Below are 22,055 nucleotides of genomic sequence, written 5' to 3'. Positions count from 1 at the left end.
GGCCCTGGCTGCAATGAACGGGCTTCATTTTTTACAGGGAAGCTGTTAAGGGCTAGGTTCCACAAGATCGTGTCCACGTGTAGAAAAAGTCACGTGACCTAGCAGGAGAGGAGAGGAAAAGAAGAGCTCAACACTGTGAGAATGCCGTAAGAGGGTGCAGATGAAAAGAAGAACAGGGAGTGGTGTTGATGTAAGTCGCGCCGTCCAATACTCGCGTTGGAGGGGGAGAGTGTGACGCGCGCCGACCAATGGCAGTGTACGAAAAAAGTAGGTCAATGGAGGAGTGGGGTGTTAGAGGAGTTAGCGTTGGTTGTATATACGCTTTGGTCAAAGACTCTTGTCGGTGAACGTCGTAGAAAAGCTTGAGGAACGCCGTCGCCCGTGGACGCTGACACGTCCCATCGCCCACAACGCGCTAGGAACGCTGTCATCCGTGGATGCCGAGCCAGTTTTTTCAGAGCCGGGCATCGTATAGCCATCGTCTAAGTGTTAAAAAATACCCCACTGTGTTACTTGGTGCCGGCACCGAAGCCTCTTTCCCGAGTACGTAGCGAAGGGGTCGGTTTACCATTTTATAGCCAAATTCAATATAGCTAAACCCCAACATAGCAAATCCCACCAGAGCGCCAGCTTCGCTGGAGTTACCTCTTCACAGGGTGGAAGGGCTCTGACATTCATGTTAGAGGCTGCTTAGGTTTGCAATAAGGTATACTTGCTGCTTTACACATAGCACTATTGCAGCATAAATATCCAGCCGAAGACGCCCTCCTGACATGGCCACCAAAGTTGGACTTCATTGTAAATACAGAGAGCAGCAGCACAAGCATACGAACAATATGAAGACAAGAGGCAGGATTGAGTGAACACAACTGTTTCTTTAATGCTTCCGAATTGAGCAAGAACACTCCTGATTGACTAGAAGTAGTTATCGAATAGTGAACCACATCAGAATTAAAGATTATGAACATTTACCAGTGTAGCACAAGCCTAAAGAGATGCAACATAATTTACATTACAAAATATCACGGTGCCAATAGATAAATTTAGGGGTGCTAGGTGGAGAAGTGGCAAGTGGAGAGATGTGCTTCGTTAAAAAATAGCTACTTCGTGATGAGGCCAGGAAAACAGCAAAGCTGGTGCAATTGCTTCGCATGTACGGCAGCCATCACTGCAATACCAAATGTCTACACCCTCCTAAGTTAAAATTGAGAAGACGTCAATTTCGAGTAAACTTCAGTACAAGCCACACAAGGAGATTAGTTGTGGCACACAATATCTTGCCAAACTTTCCGCAATTATCAATTTCCACTACCTTAAACAGGCTCTGATTAGGTGCTGTGGTGGTGCGAACCACACACACAAGAAAAAAAGAATAACAATGAACGAGCTTTAACGCAAAGAACCTAGACAAGGGATCTTTGAGCCAAAGAGCACAATGCCAATGCACTTCATTGCTCTTGCACAATGGGTTCACCAGGTAAAACTCACAGGATGTACTAAAGGTGTTTACGGTGGGGAAACAAGAAAGTGGGCTCTCATTCTTGGTCAATGATCTTTTCATACCCTTCGTTGCAGTAGGGCATGCCACCTTTGGAATGCACCACCATTTAAAGCAGACACAAATGCAAACATTTTTGGAGTACGGAGGTTGAGATGAACTAAAATGTCCTTTGCGGCTTCACTACTCAGCCTTGAAATTTCGGATCATGTTGAAATAGACACAAGGGGAAGCATGCACTGCACCTTTAACGAATGAATAAAAATTGTTGGGGTCATGTGATAAAAAATTATCGGTAGTCATGAAACGTATACAGTGGAATCTCATTGATACGATTATGCATAACACGTTTTTTGGGATAATACGATTTTCGGATGATACGCTTTATTTTCCAGTTCCCGTGACGATTGTATCAAGATTCCATTGTGTATCTACAGCATGTTCCTTTTTAACTACTCAGGTGCGTGTGTTTGTGGCGATAATATTTTCCTTTCTTTCCTTTAACACAATGCTCAAAAAAACTTTTGCTTGCCTGCTAACCTGTGAACTCTGATACTCGTAAAACGCTCATGCGGACACAGCATGGTAGGGGAGTACAGTACACATCTTTGAAAAATTTGCCTCGAAGATTAACTGTTATAGGATACATAACCAGTTTACTAACCATGAGTTATGTCAAGGCATAGCAGACAAGCAGAAAACGTTGAATAGCACGAATTAAGACACAACACAATGTTTGTAGATAGCAGAGTCTTTTCCAGCAGCAGTGTTGCTGAAAAAGTCGCTGCTATCCACAAACATTGCGTTGCGTCTCAATTCGTGCTATTCAAAGTTTTCTGCTTGTCTGCTATGCCTTGACATAACTCATGGTTAGTAAACTGGTTATGCCTCGACACAAATCATTTCACCTGCTTCGGGACTGCCCCAATGCCGAAAGCGCACCACGACACAACACACAGTAGTAGCTGCTACTCAGCACAGGCGCCTACTCTCGGGTGCAACAGCTTCGCATTATTCTAAGGCCCTGAGCGTTGTGACAGGAGCTGCTCATATTCTCACAAAACTTGTAGCGCAAGTTCGTGGTTTAATGCCAATCAAAGCAGATCAGGCAGAAGTGGCGTATCAAATTTCTTGGTGACGTGGCATAAGCCAGTCGTGTTGCATGAGAGACCAAATAAGCGAGCAAACAAAATTTAAGAGATTGACGGTGCACATTTGGTGACGCATGATTGTGACTGCAGGTGGGAGCAGCAATTTAGGGTTGTTAGAACTGTGGGTAGTAGGTAGTGATACCGAAAAAAAAAAAAAAAAAAAAAAACCAAGGAAGACCCTGAAAGCATTACATGTCAAGAAGTATGGTGAAAACTATCAGCCATACTCGAGTTTCCTCGTATGCCACTGAATTTGCATTTGTGGGATTAATGTTGTGACCATAACATGGCATTCATCTGTCCATTTGTACGATGCACATGCGCCCCACTGACTGTGTAAGGTCTCCTTCCAGCTGGAGATGCCTATTCTTGTTTGTCTAAGTCTTCTGCTTATGAATGTTTCAGACATGATATGCGATGGCTTGCGCTCTGAATTCTTCCAAGGCAGCTCTCATATCACACCTCAGCCAGCAAGAAAATACAAGTGCAATGTGAAGTTTCTGGTAAGAACAACGCAGAATGTGCTACAGCAAATAGGCATACATGAAGAAAGGGCGGGCCAAATGGCCATCAACAGCCTAAACATTGAACCTAAGCATCGGGAGAACAGTTCACGGCTAGAGCAACACACAAGGCGAGCAAATGTCCTGCCTGCTTCTATGTCCGAGCACTTGTCCACCAGTCCTTTGTCTTTCAATCATGATGCGTCGCAGCCCAGACTTCACCGGAAAGTACACCGGTATTTACACCGGTATTTCACACCGGTAAGTTTCATCAAGATGGCTGACCCATCCTGCCCTGTTTATTATCCTAACTGGCAACCACACCTGTTCCACGTTTCAGCAAAGTGAATTTCACAAGGTCAGCTTCCAATACAAGACTCACTTTGGGTGCTCCAACCAGGGAGACCAGCTAGACATATAAAAAACAATATAGAAAAAGGCATGGAAAATTTTTGACACGGATCATGATTTTCGTGGAATAACCAGCACCCAGATAGCATGCATCAGTGAATACTAGACCATGCCAGTCTCTGATGCACAAACCAATAGGAGGTGCAATAAAGTCCACTTGATGGCCGTCTATATCAACCGCATAATTCAAGTAGGCGTGCTCATTATGACACGTTGCAATCCTAGGAAGTGGAAGTTTCACTGCACACCCACAGCTACATGCACGCCTACCTCCAACATATGTGCCTACAAAAGATTGCTGAAGATTCTACACTGTGAGTCCTATTGGCTAGCCGCAGCATCTTGTTGGCTTGCAACCACCTCGGAGCCGGATTCCTGCTTGCTTGCTACCGTCCATCGCCACCATGCCACCTTCATGCGGTCCCAGACGTTCTCGAAGGAGTCGAAAGCCGGTCGAACATCAAGGAGCGCAAACCGGCTCGACTCCGCGTTCACTGGCCCACCGTCGTAGTAGTCAATGACGTAACGGACTTCTTTGCCACACCGGTCGACGATCCAGTCGTGCCTGTCAAATGGAAGCTCGTACCTGCAGAACAGAAGAGACGCATTAATACAGTTTGGCAAATCAAGACTGAAGAGCTGCTCACCCACAACATCAACTAAAGCCTGGGAAGACAAAACTGCAGTTCATAAGTTGCATTTGTCTCCAGACTAGCTGCCACATTGGGTGATGACTTGCCTAACTGAAGAATAATCATGTACTTCACTACTAGTGATTCTAGAAAACCAGGCCTAGTTTTTTTAGCAACGAGGAGAGATGGTGAAAAATTAGGTGAAGTCTAAGTAGAGTTCAGAAGCTATGCATTGTAAAAACAGCTGCCGTATCGCTAAACATCTTTTTTTCACTTCCAATGCAGGCTTTAACGGCTCCCTCTTGCCGTGCTGCATGGTGCAGAAAGGACTGTAAGGCAAAGGGAAAGGCAATGCATATCGAGGCAGACAGAAAGGAAGCAGCAAGATCGCCGTCAAGTATGGCAAAGACAGCTGCTCACTTAGTGACTACTATACCATTCCAACATTTCACAATATACAGCAGAAACCTATTATATTATGTTACTGGTGATTGCATTCACATAATGTTGGTATGTATTTACCATTTTAAGTATGTACAGGGTCATCCACTTTCAGGGGAAACGCGTTATTAATATTCAAGCCGACATAACTGTTTCTTCTACTTCATGGAGGAAATATGCCAGATACAACACACAATGATGATATCGACAAATGGAAGAATATTTTTCAGTATTTTTTGCTAAACATGAGCTGCTATGAGCTCTTGAATACTAGCGAGGCTTTTAACCCAAAAATGGCCGACACTGTACATATGTATGCATGTACATTGTACCACAAAAATTTACGGACCACAGGATCTCAGAATACGCATTATTTCCGAGCAGCCCATAACCCCAACCAGCAAAAATGTACGTCAAAATATTGTTTGCATATGCTAGCGGAGGCTGGAAATGCGATAACCAGGCTGCACTGAGAGGCTGGGAAATATTCAGCTTTTTTGCAGATCCCGTGGTGCGTAAACATTTGTGTTTGACTGTATGAACATACGTGCTGCATCCATATATTGAATTCCAGGATACCCATGTCACACAGTCAAGGTCAGTCAAGGTCACACTTCGCAGCCCCACAAGACACACTAATGCGAAGCACTCCTGCAGCCTTGACCAACATCACAAAAGCTTGAGTAGAACAAACAACAAAAAGTCTCTAAACAATTTTTTTTTGTGCTACTGGCATTGTAAAAAATGTTGAACTTGCATTATTGCAACAGCAGTTTGAAAATAAACTGATACCCGAGATGAAATTTTCCATTTTGCTATAAAGGACCCTTTCTTTACCTCAGATGGGTCAACATCTGGTTTTTGAGTCAAAAGTTTTGTGCAAGCCTCACAACTCTTAAAACTGTTCACTTCGAAATTATTAAACCCTATTACTATTTGCTTCAACTTTCGTTTGAACTAAACAAGCCCACGCTATACAGATGTTCTTGGTTCCATCAAAGCTGCTTTTCCATTACAAGCTTTTCTACTACACCAAGATTCCAGACCATCATGGATAACAAACAACTATCATAAACCATTTTCACCCCATAGCAAACCATTCAAGAAAATGCTTAAAGGGGTTGAGACATTAAATTTGTGGCTTGCGCGTTGTTTGTTTCAAACGTTTCTTACTGCTCCAGGAAGCATGATACACAGTCGAAGATTCATATATTCTCAGTAAATAATTTGCAAGTTTGTCGTCGATGGCGGAGCCGAGCATACTTAAAGGTGGGCGATCAGGCGTACTAGCAGAAGGTGTCAGGGCACTAAGGTGCAAGTTGTCCACGTCGTCAAGGCAGAAGATGGAGGATACGTCAAATGCCTGAATAGTGCCGATACACTCGCCACGGAGTAAGCTTGAGGGAACCAGCAATGGATTCGTAACAAATAAGGATGTAGTGCCGTTGGGCATGTCGAGAACGGCAAAGGGCAACATGAGATTCCTGTGGTATTGAACGGTCTCGGAGGGTGTAAAGAGAACTGTGGACTCACGAACAGCTGCACAGGACACGGGGACAAGGACTGTACTACTGGGTGGTATGTTCGTATCAACAGCGACTAACAACTTTTCCATTGTAGGTACAGACGACGCGGAACACAACGCAGAGAACGCAACCTCGGCATGAGCACAGACAATAACAGTATGATGGCGAGAGAGAAAATCCCAACCGGATGACATCATGCAACAAGCCGGTAGCACAAGAAACTCAATAGGATAAACAACATCTTGAATGACGACTCGGGCTGTGCAGGCGGCTGACGGCTGAATACGGTGTGCGCTGGCGGTACGGAGGGATAATTCCGTTTACGTCGTGGTAACCTTGCGAAGCAAGCGGTAAAGTTTCATATCAATCACTGAAACGGCAGCACCAGTGTCCACAAGCGCAAGGGTACGAAAGCCATCCACAATAACATCTAAGAGGTTTGCTGGAGAAATTCAAGGACTGTAATTTTTCGACGACGACGCAGTTCGTGCCTCGGGAACTGCGACGTTTAGTTTTCCGCGTCAGAAGGGCAGGGTCGACGGCGCATAGGTGACAGAGAGCGACGTCGGGGGGATAGAGATCAGTGGGTAGCTGAAGGCATGCGCTCGGGCGAAGAGGATTGTGGTAGCCGCGCCGTGCCGTCAAAGCACCCAGGATCGTACGCAGACAGTCGCATGACATCTATTGGAACAGGAGGGCGACGGCGACAGAAGCGTGCCACCTGTCCTGCATAACCACAAGAATAACATATAGGACGATGGTCCGCAGTGCGCCATGGATTCGCGGCGACTGGTCGGCTGAACGCAACTGGTAGGGGCCGAACGGGTGCCAACGCGGAAGAATAGGTCGGTTGACGAGGCGACCCGGCCGCGACGACTAGCGCGTATGAAAAGGGCGCAGGCTCCAGAGGTGGTGAACGAGCGAAAGGCAAAGAGTCAGTGACCTCTTCCTGTATAACTTGGCGTATCACTGGGGCCAGATTTTGTGCCTGGGCTGGCTCCGGCGTGCTCGATAAACTGGAGAGCTGTCGGGCAGCCTCTTCACGTACAAACTGCTTGTTCTGAATCAACAGTGCATTCTGGGGTGCGATCGCGCAAACAGCTCGCTTTCCGCACGTTCGGTTTGACTGCTACGTCACAAAGTGGGAAAGCTGTGGTACCGCCCCGCTGTCTCTGACGGCCGCTGACGCAATCACAACTCTAACCGATCACGAGAAGGCAAGCGAAGGAATGCAAAAGCGAGCTGTTTGCGCGATCACACCCCTGGTAGCCCACAGTCAACGCCGCGATCGAGTCGTTCTGTTCCAGAGGGCGTCAAGTTTGGGCGTGTTGCTTGCGCAATTCGTCGAAACTCTGGCACAACCTGACAACATCGGCGACGGTTTGTGGGTCTTTGGCCAATAACATCTGAAATGCGTTATCGGCTATTCCTTTGAGGATTTGCTTAATCTTATCCGCCTCGTTCATCGATGGGTTTAAACGCTTACACAAGTCGACGCCGTCTTCAATATAACTGGAGAAGTTCTCACCAGATTGTTGAGCGCGCTCACGAAGTCGCTGTTCGGCGCGGAGTTTGCGAACCGCGGGCGGCCGAAGATTTCGGAAAACGTCTTGAACGACGCCCAGTTATTAAGGTCTGCTTCGTGATTTCGGAACCAGAGACTGGCGACGCCAGTCAAGTAAAAGATTACATTGGTCAGCCTAGTCGCATCGTCCCATTTGTTGACTGCGCTTGCCAACCAGTCCTCGACGTCTTGATCGTCAGTCCCGCTGAATATCGGTGGGTTATGCTGAGGCAGCACGCTGGGACAGACGGTGGCTTGAGTCTGGGAGGGGCCTTGCACGGTGGTTTCTTCCGGCATCGCTGACGCTGGAGGTAAGGTACGGCTTCTTAGTTCCAGGTTGGGTGACTGGGAGAATACCCAGCACCTCCACTAAACTAGTATAAGGGGGTTTATTTACAAAACAGCTAGGGCTACGCCTTGGCTCAAGAGCATCGGTCGCTGTCTCGCGCTCTCCGGTCTGCCGAACTTTGTCGTTCACTCTCAATGATTCCGGACTCTCTTCCCCACTACAATATCACATTATTTAAGTGAACAATTTTCGGTTTCGGCTTCTGGGCACCGAGTTGAACAGTGACGTCACTGTCTAGGAAGCTTGGTCACGTGGGCCCACAAAGCTGTGACGCACGCACTGTTGCATCGTCGGCTGTCACACACACGTTCTGTACCAGCGCAGGCAAACAAAACCACTACGACTGTTGTCATGGCTAGCTGCATCATCTCCGATTCTGACTCTACGTCTGCGTCTGATGCGGCTCACTGCACTCGAGACACGAGGCGAGATCTCTAGGCTTGCCCGGTGCTGTGGGTCACCACTCATTGTATGTCACTCTAATGTGGTATGGTGTCACTAAAACTTTTGTTACGCTTCCAACACATTGACGTCACTGTCAATCGCGCTAGCGATGGGTCTCGATCACGAGAACGAGCATTTAGGCACTCTTTGGAAGCGAATTAAAATATATTTTAAATGTCTGATGTGTCGAACACTTCATATTGAGTGTCCTTGCATACAGAAGAAGCCTACAGCAGGCTTTTTATAGCCTCAAAGTTTGGTGTCTCAACCCTTTAAAAGCACACAGTTTTGCATACGAAATTGTTACTGTGATTCCTAGTAGGCATTGATACGCAGTAAAATTATTCCAGGGTAAAAGATCATACAAATTTCAACACATTTAACATTAAAAGCTGTCGAGAAAAGAAGTAAGCAGATCTGTAACAAGATTCTATTATTTTCCTTCTGTACAGCGCTCAAGTAACAAATAAGCCCTACACAATCAATTAGGAATTACATTTTCCAATGTTTAATGGATTTTAGAATTACTGCAGCTGAAAGCTCTTCTGTTAGGTGTCAAGGAAAATATTTATATTTTCTTGATGTTGAATGACTGGCGTAGCAGTGATAAACAGCTAAAATGGACGAAAAGCAAATGGCAGTTTTTGCCCGAAGGCGAAGCAGAGAAAGTGATAGCAAGGTAAAGTGTTCCAGTGTAACTCCTTATACGGTGTCCTAACAATATGCGGAGTTGACATGGTACGATGCAGCACGTCCGACAACTGCTGCTGTGCGGCAGCAACAGTGTCCAGCAGATACCAGGCTTGTCACAACACTGGCATTACAATGAATGCTGGCAGCGACGTCACAGGCGCCTCATCTCAAGGGTACGCGAGGTGAGACCAACAGAAAACCGTCAACAATTGTCCGTGCCCAATGAGACGACTAGGTAGGTTTAGCTCTATGTTTGCTCTCCATTCTGCTCAGACCAGTGTATGCCCCACAGTGTGGTTTGCGCACAGCTGCTCAGCAAGAACCTCAAACTATGCGCACACAACACTCATGCCAGAAGCGGGAGCCATAATACTGCCCTGGCTCCAACAGAAGTTATTGAGCAAAGCGCGACAACGCATCCACACGGCTTCGTCCCTTTTGGAGTCGCTCACTTTGCATCTATGGAGGCCTTCTAAACCTCCAAAGTGCGGGCTGCACGTGCACCGTCGATGCTAGGACAGCAGGGCGGCGGCACCAATAACGTGATCGCTATCGCAATAGTCCCTACTATAGCTCTCACAATAAGAAAACTGCGCATGTTCCCCGTCCAATGCAATCAACTATGAGAGCATACTCACCCAAGCCAGCTACGTATTCGAGCACGAGGTGAGTAGTCAGTGGCCTTGCCTCCAAACCTCTTGAGTCGGGGTGTGCAGCACTCCCTGCAATCAAAGATAAGCACAATGTAGTATGCATATCATGCAAAGAAAGCACAATGCTCATTCTAGCTGCTAGTAAGATTAAACTTCTAAACAAATATGGGTATAAGTTGAACGCTGATCGCCCCGGACCAAATATAAGTACAAAGTGTTTTAACAGCGAAGCTGTTTAAGCCAGCCGTAATTTGTGGTTCGTATCAATAAACTATCATCATCAGCAACGAAGAAATAAATAAAAGGAAATAAACTTTCTTGCCGAGGCAGGATTCGAACCAGCATACCCACGGTCCCAAGGCGAGCGTTGTGACCACTACGCTATACAACCACGCTTGCAGAACATGCATTTATGCGAACCATATGATTGCGTTCGAGCGTCATCTTCGTCCACAGCTGGCGCGTTTGCAAGCGCTCGTGCCAATGCTCTGCGAGGTGAAGAAGAGGTTTTGCACGCTATGCTCGGGAGAGAGATAAAGAAAATTAATTAAATTTAATTATGGGGTTTTACGTGCCAAAACCAGTTCTGATTATGAGGCACGCCGTAGTGGGGGACTCTGGAAATTTGGACCACCTGGGGTTCTTTAACGTGCACCTAAATCTAAGAGATAAAGAAAATGAGAGCAAGAGAGAGAGAGACGCATTCACGGAGCGGGTCTGCTGGAATGCGTTGTCGGCATTGGAACGCGGTGTCGGTGTTGCAATCTGCACTATGCAACGCGCAGTGAGCCTGCATGCATGAAGAGAATGCCGGTGCACGGATTCTACAGAGCTTGACAAAGTATGACTGTGAAGAACTTGCCGTGAGTCCATCTTGCGAGCCCAGGAAAGATATCTCATGACGGTGGTGTTGCGCATGCGGCAACATGCTATGTAAGCCATCAAGACACAATCAATCAGCCAGCTTCGCTGTGTCTTGAGCTTTGTGCGGCCTAGTGCAAGCTTTCGCCTTTTTTTTTTCAGTATGTTTCTGAATTATATTATTCTTTAATCTTTCTGGAGAGAATCTTCAACATGAAATAGAAGCACAAGCTAGAACACCTACAGTCTTCCTGCTACAAAATTTCTGTGGTTACAGAGGATGTGAACTGCAGCAAGGTAGAAGTGCATGAACTGGAATAGTATCAGTGATGCTTAGAAAACAGATATACAAGTACATGTAGTCGGCTGCAACCACCTACAATGGCCTGCACAACAGCATTTCCTTCTGCAACCATGACATTTAGCGAGTCCAACCTCATTACAGGTAAGCGCCAGCGATAAGAGGCATGGACGCACCGTAGCTGTAACATTCTGGTGACTAGTGCAGACGTCTGCACACTTCCACAATAGCCTGTAGATCTGAAATTGTAAGGCTAAACAAACAGATAAGAGATTACATGATGATGATGACATATGAGGTTTATTGGCACAAGGGCCAGGGATGGCCAAGGAGCACCATAATAGATGTGTACCTTGAAGCAAATATATAAGGGCCAGGAGCGAATGAGTTTGGATCGGTGGCACCTTCATGCGGCAGCAGTACGAATGTAATGCAATGTCATGACAGGGCACCGCCGCCAGCTATAATGGTTGATTGCGCTCCGTCATTTCTTCTGTTATGCATTGCCGAAATGTGCCATGGAACCAAGTCTTAACACACATGCTACCGTTTTTGGGTCCACAAACAGTTATTCGAACAAACATGGCCCAAGTTGGGGAGGCCATACAGTTTCATCAGTTTCCATTGCGGCCTCATCAGCTCGAGCGGCGGAAAGCCTGGATATATGCAGCCCGTGCCAACGCTGCTCTGCTTTTGTTCAGTTGTTCTGACATCAATAAAGGAGGCGTTCATTTGCAAGAGCTTCAAGTTCTAAGTAAATCATGAGCGTTCGCCTTTGCAGATGGCTCCGAAGCTCGGGCACCGAAGGTGAACACACGGATATTTGTAGCTGTCATTTTGCCGCTTCTCAGTGACTCAGTCTTTTTGCTTTTGGGTATATTTTATTTCCAGGCACTCCCCAGGTCTGGCTGTGGCTGGTACATGACTCTGTGTGCTCTGCTCCAACAGTGAACGCGAACGCAGCAGAGCGTTTGCTCTCGCTGTCGATGAAGGCCCTACACGTGCACCGTCCGCTGCAGATGGTTCTCGCCACGTCAAGCTGTGTAATAGTATAGACCAAGACTGAAGATTGAACTAGTTGCTAAGACACTAAAATTGACGAAGCATAGCAAAAAAGACCAAAGAAAACAAGCAGATAATGGGAATAGTGGTGAAGCAGCGCAAAAACATAAGGAGGGTAACGTACATACATTATATACATGGCCATGCTAACGTACACAGCAAAGTAAACTGCTGAAGGAGCAGAAATAGAGAAGCTGTTCCATCTAGCTCCATGTCCTAGCTTGCCGCGGTGAGCTTTGTTTGTGGGGTGCATTTGCAGCAGAACTTGCACTCGTTTTCCCTTTTATACTGGACGATGTCATAATTTTGACCTGCTTCATACTAGCGACAACCTTTCTCAAGAGCAGATGCACAAAAATGCATTTGCCAGTTCGTCGGGCCTTGGAAATCGTAGTTCCTTATCACTTGAAGCACCATGTGTGCACTTCTCGCCTTTGTACGATCGTCTGCGTCACATGCCATTGCTCTTACTGGTGCCGTTTCTGAAGCTGTTCACCAGAGCTCTGCTGGCACCTTACGATGTCTACCCGGTGCCTATATAATAACAAATATAAGAAACACACCATCTTCAGATATGCATTATCACCTATACACTGCTGTCGGGTGGCCTAGAACTAGATGGATGGAAATACTAATTAATTAATATGCTCACTGTTATACAATCATTGCATTCTACTGGGCAAATGCTTGGAGGATAACAAAGAAGCTTGAGAAGAGGCTAAGGACCACCGAACAAGCGATGAAGCGGAAACGGGTAGCCTTAACGTTGAGAGACCGGAAGGCAATGGTGTAGATTAAAAAGCAAACGAGGTTACCCGACATTCTAGTTGAGATTGAGGGGAGGAAATGTAGTTGGGCAGGCCACGTAATGCTTGTGGCCGATAACCGATGGTCTGATAAGAGTTACACAATGGGTACCGAGGGAAGGGAAGTGCAGTCAACTACGGTGGAAGTTGATAAGGTGGTGTGATCAAATTATGAAGTATGTAGGCACAGAATAAAATCAGCTGACACAACACAGGGGTAGCTGTCAAACGGAGACCACTGGGGAGGCCTTTGTCGGGCAGTTGAAATTAATGTTGATGCTAACTCAAGGAGCACCCCTTGATGTTCCTGTCGTAACAGCGGTAAATACTTATTCCCCCTCATCTGCTAGCTTCTGTTTAGCCAAAAGCGTGAATGGCAAAGCAAGGCCCCTACTATATCTGTGTTTCCTCAAACAAATCAATTCAAGCAGAATCCATCTCATGATAAATGTTGACGTTAATGCGATTAGCATTCAAGCAACATAGCCCCCCGTCACACCGTAGTGCCAAATTATTCACTTCTGTGGAGCCGACTTCTTCAATTTTTTTCTGTTACCGACATTTTCTTCACTTCTATGTATACCTCAACGCTCCTCGCTCAATGCACGCTTTGGTCTCATTCATCACTTCTTTCCCCGTGGGCTTGCCTGCTTTTGATGGTGACTTTTTCGCTACTCTGTAGCAGATTCCTTTCCTTCTTGCCTCTTGCTCTTCTTGTCTATCCAAGCACCTACCCAGTGGTATGCAGCCATGGAGGACTGGCCAAAAATGTTCGCATACCGAGTATCGCATGTCCAGTTGCACATACTCAATGGCCCAAGCTGTCAAATTAAATTCTGGGGTTTTGTGTGAGCCAAAACCACAATATGATTATGAGGCCCACTGTAGTGGGTCATTTTGGACCACCTGGGGCTCTTTACCGTGCACCCAATGCACGGTACACGGGCATTTTTGCATTTCGCCCCCATCGAAATGCAGCCGCCGCATCTGGGATTCGATCCAGCAACCTCGTGCTTAAAGCTAAACATTTCGACAGAATTACCTGTCTGGTTGGGAAAATTGATTAAGACTTAGAGATTGACTCCAACCAAATAAGGAAATTTACTAGCCCGACGTTTCGGACCAATTCGGCTCCTTCTTCAGGGGGGGTTATTCTTCGGAGGTGGCGGTGTGCCGCTTTTATGCGTTGACTCGTCAACGCATTCCCGCGACTAAAGGGCGCCCAGCATCGGTCAACCCAGCCGACCAGCGATGCCGAAGCCCCCCCCCCCCACCCCACCACCTATTTTGTCTGTCTAGAACAGGTGCCCTGCCAAGTGTCTCCGCACCTTACGCTCTCTCCCCTTTCCTCTCCTTTGTTACGACGGACCTTTTAAAAGCGGCACACCGTCACCTCCGAAGAATACCACCTGAAGAAGGAGCCGAATTGGTTCCGAAACGTCAGGCTAGTGAATTTCCTTATTTGGTTGGAGTCAATCTCTAAGTCTTAACCTCGTGCTTAGCAGTGCAACACCAAATCTACTAAGCAACCACGGCGGATGAACCCAAGCTGTCTGTTCGGAAACTATTATAAAATTATTTGCTTCAATTTGTTTTCTGGCACTATTCCATTCGTATTCGATCTAAAAAATTACTATTCACACACCTCTACTGAACTGAGAAGAGAATAGGAGTTTACCTTAGCGAAACTTCGGATATGTTAAACATTCCATATCACTGACAAAGCACCAGAACTATGAAATCATTGTAGCCCAACTTATGAGTAAGTGCTCTTTGCAGTGGTTGAATTGTGACATGGCCCGGTTCCGTCTAACAATGGCTAAGGTTTGAGACGAGTACCAGTGCACGAGTGCACTTTGTGCAGTAAACCCTCATTAGCTCAAACTCTGATATCTCAAAATAATGGTTACGTCAAAATTTATTTCTGGCTCAGTGTAAACCCCATGTATTTTTCACCTCTTATCTCAAAATGCTTTTGCGCCGTACTCTGGATATCTTGAAATCTCGTCTGCAAATATGTCGGGATAAAGTCACCACCCAAAGGTTTCCACACTTTGGGCACAGCTGCAATATCTCCGAAAAGTGACAGGACGGCAAGGTATTCGTGAATTCCACTTCATTCTATGCCACTCTTATCATCCACTGTTCACGTCCGGCTGCGATCTCATTGATAATGCAGGCAGAGTGTCGCTCTGACCCCTGAAGCAGCGCGATAAGGCACACGTGACCTCAGCAACACGCACGCTCACGTGTGGGCGGAGCGTCATCAGTTTGCTTATTAACCATGCTCTGCGTTTCTATATGTGTGGATCCGCACGCTACTCCGTGTAAGTTGTGACGGTTAAGTGTGGGTTTAGATTGCTTGGCTGTGATTTCGTGTGTGCCCGGCTCTGCGCGAGTATCGCTGTTGCCCGTAGACACCCGACGTGTCGGGTGCCGAGTTGCACAATGTCTCGCAACAGTAATCTACCGAAAATAGTGCTCCTGGTATATAGAGCTTTTGAGAGAAATTTAGCAACTACTGGTGCCTATTTGGAAAGACTCTATGTAGTCTACGCATGGCCAAGGGCTTACATTTTTGTGAATTCGCTTACCTCGAAACTCTTAATTTTCGCGAACCTTTCTGGGGTTTTTACAAATACAAGTTGACGAGGTTTACTGTCTTTCTGTTGTACCGTAAGTGATAAGGCTTTCGTTCCTCGGCAGGGCCGCAACAGATAGTGAATGTGGAAGCCGGAGTAGAACACTTCAGACAGCTCATGAGGGTCTCAGGGTGTTGGGCAGGCACCGGACCCAACTGACACAAGGAGCACAGACCCGCCTTAACCTCAAAGTCTCTGGAGAAAGACTTCCTCCACTCTAGCTAGATCGAAGGGAGCAGACACAAACATGGATAACCCTTTCGGTGACGTGTTGAATTATGACCACAAATGTCCAAGACATTAAAGTGCACACATTAATTCATTAATGTACACAGTGTTTTAAGCATTTGTTCATGTAAAATACCAACCAGTTATTGCAAAAGTGAGGCTTAATAACACTATAAAAAAAAACTAAAAAAAAAGTATTGTTAACGAGCTGAGCACACCTATGGCTTGGAATGGGTTAAAGTCCAAGTACAAGAAAATTTCGGGGTGCGTGAAAAGCTTATTAAGATACTAGAGCAGACATCAAGGAGCCTCCATGCAAAATTTTAAGTTTGAAACAAGTAGAAGCGTCACGAAAAGCTAGCAAAAATGGTCATCTTTGATATGAAAACCGAAGGAGAAAAACATTACGCAGATCTCACGCACTGTGGGAATCGAGGTAAGCATATCTGTCTGTGCTGTTTGCCTTGATTGACAATATTTGGCAGTGACGTTGACGACATACGACAGTCGTAAGGTGGTGTTAGATGTTACCCAGCACACAACACTTGCATTTGTCTACGTAGTGCACAGAATACAGAGCGAGACCTGTTTGATCGAGACGTTGTTGCACGCCATTGTTGGTAGTCTATGAAAACGTTAGCAGTGTCATTGCCTCATATTGCACATTGCATGATGGCTGAAGTTTTTCTTTGCTGCAGTATGCTCGTCTTGATGCTGCAGTGCTTTGCGGCTTCACGTCTGCATGCTTTCCGCATTGCCGGTGCTGCACCGTGTTTATTTTTCAGAAAATAGCAGAAATGTGCTGTACCGTACCTCTAATTTCAAAATTTTCAGTTTGTCAGAAACTTTAGCCATGTCTAGTAGGGGTAGCATTTCCTTTGTTCTGTGACCCCAAATGAGCCATGCTTTCTGATGGCGCCTTTCCCTTCTCTCGTGACCTTCCGATGCATACAAGATGCCACGAGCGAAGAGTGGAAGCGTTGTTATTCCCCCGTTTTGTAACAATGTTGCCTTTACCCATTCTCTGTCTCCTCTCTACCATTCCATCTATCTTTTCTCTGGACTGTTGCGGGTTCACGTGCAATTACAGCCGTCTAGAGAGCATTGTGCCAACGGCCAGGGAGTTCCAGAGGGAACTGTGACGACGCCGAGGGAGCTCTCATTGGTCAGGTCTGATAGGCCCCTCTCCCGTGCCTCGGCCAGGTACATTATACACGCTCTCAACCACTCCCCAACGCGCCATGCCAGACAGCAGCAGCAGCGGAGAAATCGAAGGAAGAGGTAAAGAAAGCTTCGCTTCAAAAGAAACGCCGCCATTAACCGCTTGCCGAAAGTGGTGCATGACGTAGAACGTGCGACTCCCCAGCCCGACCTCCAAGATTAGGTGGCTGCCCTCAGCGCGCTGAAAACTCTCAGAGGCTGGGCTGGGACTTGCGTCACGGTCACTACACATTAGATGATTAGATGCACGTGTCATTAGCCAAGGTTCTGTTTAGAGGCTCCTAAAAAGAAAATTACACAATTGCCAACCCTGTGGCTTTGCCAAGATTGCTTCAGAGGTACACACTACTCATTTCTAACCAATTGCGCCAAATTGAAGTTTTGTTGCAGACAGCCTTTAAGGGTTGCCTGTGTCCTAGCACTCACTTAGCGTGAAGTGCCTCCCACTTAAGGACTTCCTCCCAGGCGTGGTCGTTGTTGGCGTTGTGGATGCGGATGATGTGCGCCATGTCCTCGGGTTTCAGGTCAGCCTCGCGCCACCTCCAGCCCTTTCGCAGCATGGCGTTCCAGAACATCTGCTGCGATGGATACTCCCACGTCTCGCCCTCCGCCGCGCCAGCCTTGGGGATGCGCGACCGCTGTCGCTCAGTTGGCAGCGGGAATGGCTGGTCCGCCGCTGGCTGCTGGTTGGGGCTTGGCATCTGTAAATAGAAAAACAACGAAGGAAAAGAAATTACGCAGGTCCAGCGCACGTGTTGGAATCTGTGTGAAGTGAAGCTACCATGAAGCGGTTAATTAAGTGCTACAAATTGATCGATTCTGGGGTTTTACGTGCCAAAACCAGTTATGATTATGAGGCACGCCGTAGTGGAGGGCTCCGGATTAATTTTGACCACCTGGGGTTCTTTAACGTGCACTACAACGCAAGCACATGGGTGTTTTTATTAAATGCAATGCATGTAAGTGTCTTTAATGTATGTCATCCTATGAAACATGTAAGCTCATGCAATGTTTATGTGCTGCAGAGGCAGTGACTCTAACTCTTAAGTGTCGTGGGCAAGTCTTACTCTGCTACAATTTTTTATTTTTTTTGGCAATTAATGCCAATGACGAGTCTGTCTCATCCACATGTTTGGGCGCTGGTATACGTTTGTTACTTTTGCCGAGCTACCTCTGAAAATTTCCAGTTGCATGTCACATTTGTGGGGAGGTTTCATACTTTATCGCTGTTTTGTTAAAAATTATAGCACAGGCAATTACGTAGATGTTTTTGCCTTTGCAAGTCTTTTTCGTGCTATCAAATTTCCAGGTTGGCCAGAGTCATATGTTCACTTACATGCTTCTCATTAGAGTCATGAGCAATATAAAAGCTATCAGCATTAATGGTTAGCGGTAGTTAATGCTGCAATCACTGATGGCAACTAGTTCCTTGCAAGGTTTTCCTCAATGTTCCAAAGAAATACAGCCGCCTCTCGTAAATAAAATGTAGAGCCGACCAGAAATTTTATCGCAGCAAAGCATCTGTGAAAAAGTTAAATTTCCTTGCAGTGTTGTTAAACAGCTTTTTTTTTTTTGTAATTATGGGGTTTGAGGCACCAAAACCATCTGATTATGAGGCACGCCGCAGGGGGGGGGGGCTCCGGATTAATTTGGACCACCTGGGGTTCTTTAACGTGCACCTAAATCTAAGTACATGGGTGTCTTCTGCATGTCGCCCCCATCGAAATGCGGCCGCCATGACCAGAATTTGATTCCGCGACCTCGTGCTCAGCAGCCCAACACCATAACCACTGAGCAACCACGACGGGTAGTTGTTAAACAGCTTGAAGTTTAGGTGAACAAGGTGGCGGATTTACAGGGAAGTATCCACTGCATCTTGTGGTTCAAGGGCGGATGGGTGGGATGTTAAAAAATGTTGCTATTTTTCGAATCCTGCTCTCTGAAAACTTACGTGGTTGAAGGTAGACAATATATTTCCAACTTAAACAAAATAAACTTTATAATAGAATCTTCAGATGAAATATTCCCCCTGTTCTGGGCTGCTCTAAGAGAAATTGTGCCTGTTAGCAGGGTACCATTTAAAAGGGCTGTCCACTCACTGACTCAAATTCATTTGATCAACCTGGCTGCTGCTGGTCAACTGAAATTCAGCATATTGCTGTTGTATTGGCAGAGAGTAACCAAACACTGCCAAAAATATTAATTCAGAATAAAATTCTTTATGGGGCTAACTTGAGCCCAGGAAGACAAGTGAAGCTTAAATCACTGCGGTGGCACTAATGTCATCAGTTGTCGAATATCAAACTCACAGGTCAAGTCTATCCGATATTTGTGCATGTCTCACCATACATCCCAGAGTAAACGCTGGTGCTCATATATGTTTGAGAATGTGCAACACTATTCGTGCTGCACAAGCAACTCATTTTCGCTACCCAATTGGCAAGAACACTCAAGAATAGAGTACAAGGCGTGTCTTGCACGGCGCAATGACTCAATAACTTCTTTTTCTCACTTCGCATTAAGGCGATTCACCACTTGATATGACTATCCTGTTTGTACGCCTACCCTGTAATACAGTGATCATTATGTAAGATTTGGTAGTGACTTTCTGCGAGTACTTTTTTCTGCTTCTAGTTCTCATTTTCATTAAATTTTTGTACTGACTGTTTTGACATTGCGTGCTATTGCATTGTACAAATAGTGCTTTTGTTATGCTGATGCCCTTTTTTTCTGTTTTGAGTACCACTTGTTTTTTACATTCATGTAACCATTATTCCCCCCCTTCCCAATGCCTTCCTGAAGGCCTGTAAGATACTATTGTGACAGGTAAAAAAAAAGACAATGTATATGCGACAATAATCGGGCAAAGAATCATAACCATCAAAAAAAAAAAAATGGAAGAGAGAAGGCTTTAAAAATACACACAGGCAGCAACCTGATTAATCAAAAAAAAAAAAAAAACACCAGCCCTTCCTCTGTCGAGAAAATGGGGATAAGCGAAGCTTGCCGTGTGTATCTGACCTTCATGATGATTTTCTTTCTTTCTCTTTCAATCTGTCTTTCTTTCTCCCTTTCATTTTTGTCCCTGGTATGTGCCATTGAGCTTGGACCCTTTCTGCACATCGCCAGGATCGGCCCACTTTTCAGCATGACACCACCACCACTTGTTGAAAAGCTTCTACCAACCATGTTGGCTGGGTTGATGTCTTCGCCTGAGGCTGCTGCATTCATTGGGCACTCGCTCCGGTAAGGCTGCTGCTGTGGCTTGTCCTTTGCCGACTGGCCTGTGATCTCATCGCAGAGGCCATGCATAGGGCACTCGGACGGTGGCGACGGCTGGGGCTGCTCAGGTGATTCAGAGCGAGTGTGGACGGTGGCGGACCCAAGAGGCCCAGTTACTTCTCTCGGGTGCGATGCAGTGAGGCCCATCGTTGCAAACCTGACAAGTGGCAAGCAAATGAATCCATCAATAAGAAAAGGGGAGCGCTCGTCAAAGGAGAGCACATCAAGGGGGCAAGTTATACATATATTTTTTCGTCATTTCCTTCTGTCTATCAACAAACTTCTTTCATCAGCACTTCGGGGTCCAGAAAACTACACAGATAAAATCACAACGGAACCGTGTTTGTGACATGCTATAACAGAGCTAAATAAAGAATGCTTAGAGCAACAGACATCATCTTAATTCTATTGATTTATGAGAACCCTCACATGGTTCTCGTCAAAAATCACTGTGCACGTTGCAATTGATTCGGATATATCCTGCTACAGCCGTCAATGCTAAAATATGATAAAGCATGCGCCTAGCTTCAAATGAGTGATCCGGCCTTTAATTTTTATTATTTTTATGACTGCTGCAGCCGCATTCAAAAGCAATGTGTACCCTCCCTGTGAAAGTTACCCCAGCCGCGTCCAAAGCATGCTTTTTTCTTTTTTTCTTCCGAGCTTTTCTTTAAAAAGTGTGGACCTAGGCCAATTCTTGTACTTTGGTAATTTAAAATTTTCACCAGCCTGTTGGTACTCAACTGCATTCTGCGGAAACTGCGCTTGCCTTACATTTTATAAATATTAATGAGACGTGAACGCTTGCTGCGTAGTAGCAACATCAACCTGCGAACCTGGGCTGCGAACGCAAATAAAAGCGATGTCTCTTCTTTCTCCCATACCAACGCGCCAAAACTCTAATTTAGTGATCACATACTACTACATGATTACCTCACGTACTAATTAAACATGAAGAGAGAGAGAAAATGATAAATGAAAGGGCAGGGACGTTAACCAGGGCTGAGCCCGGTTGGCTACCCTACACTGCGGGAAGGGAAAAGGGGAGGGAAAGATTAGGAGAACAAGAGAACGTCCACTGTGGACATCTCCGACGTGGTTAAAAAAGAAAAAAAAAAATCTCCTTGAGAAATGCGGCTCGAAGCAGCCGCCTCCGTGAAGGTGAAGTGCCGGTCACGAGCGGTAGAAGAACGGCGTTAGGTTAGCCTACTCGACAAGTCTGCACCAGTTTAATTATATTGTGCTGCAGCTTCCAAGGTGCACGGATCTCAGTGATCACCCAAGAAGCAAGCACAGGAGACTTTTCGTGAAGACGACACTGCAAGACCATCGACTCGAACGCGCTGTGCAATACGCACGCGTATAAAAATATAACCGCTCACCTACGACGGTCTCCTACTCTATTTTTCTAGATATAGTGTATGGAGTATACCAGACGAGGCGTCAGAAAGTCAGAGGTGCTTAAACGTGCGTAACATTTGTTTCTAAAAGCACTGCCAAGAAGGATTAGCGCAGCACGTTTTCTCCACTGCACTGCTTCGCCATGCGCGGACATGTGCGAAGCGTAAACCGGAACCGGAAGCGTAAAAAATCTTAACGTTAATAGACGCCTATTATTTAACATTACTTCCTTTTTTTCTTGCGCTTTTCTCAGATATTTGTAATTACCAGCGTCTTTTTTACCTTTACAGAGAAGGCGCAAACTTGCGACAATTTTTTTATTCACTAGACAACTAACGTTATTTTCCTCATATTGTGGGCTGAAGCAGAAAAAATTGACGCCATGT

General features: G+C 46.0%; 1 protein-coding gene across 1 annotated transcript; it reads right to left on the bottom strand.

Moving 5' to 3' along the window:
- Window positions 1–855: 855 nt before the first annotated feature.
- LOC119433366 (holocytochrome c-type synthase) lies at window positions 856–21,822 on the bottom strand. Its single transcript, XM_037700537.2, has 5 exons — window positions 21,651–21,822; window positions 20,173–20,425; window positions 17,413–17,687; window positions 9,851–9,934; window positions 856–4,149 (listed from the first exon to the last, which is right to left on the bottom strand). Exons 2-5 carry the CDS (start codon window positions 20,413–20,415, stop codon window positions 3,885–3,887), a joined length of 867 nt encoding a protein of 288 aa, XP_037556465.1. The 5' UTR covers window positions 20,416–20,425; window positions 21,651–21,822; the 3' UTR covers window positions 856–3,884.
- Between the last annotated feature and the right edge of the window lie 233 nt (window positions 21,823–22,055).

The sequence above is a fragment of the Dermacentor silvarum genome, chromosome 11 (assembly GCF_013339745.2).
Source record: "Dermacentor silvarum isolate Dsil-2018 chromosome 11, BIME_Dsil_1.4, whole genome shotgun sequence".
In the NCBI taxonomy this organism is placed as follows: Eukaryota; Metazoa; Arthropoda; class Arachnida; order Ixodida; family Ixodidae; genus Dermacentor; species Dermacentor silvarum.
This window is presented reverse-complemented; position numbering and strand designations above follow the sequence as displayed.

Bases quoted from the DNA above. Each gene is read 5' to 3' on its own strand.
- LOC119433366 (XM_037700537.2), bottom strand. From the start codon at position 20,415: ATGGGCCTCACTGCATCGCACCCGAGAGAAGTAACTGGGCCTCTTGGG. The intron at 17,688-20,172 runs GTTGGTAGAAGC...TTCTATTTACAG, and splicing joins ACATCAACCCAGCCAACATG to ATGCCAAGCCCCAACCAGCA. The intron at 4,150-9,850 runs GTGAGTATGCTC...TCTGTTCTGCAG, and splicing joins CGAATACGTAGCTGGCTTGG to GTACGAGCTTCCATTTGACA.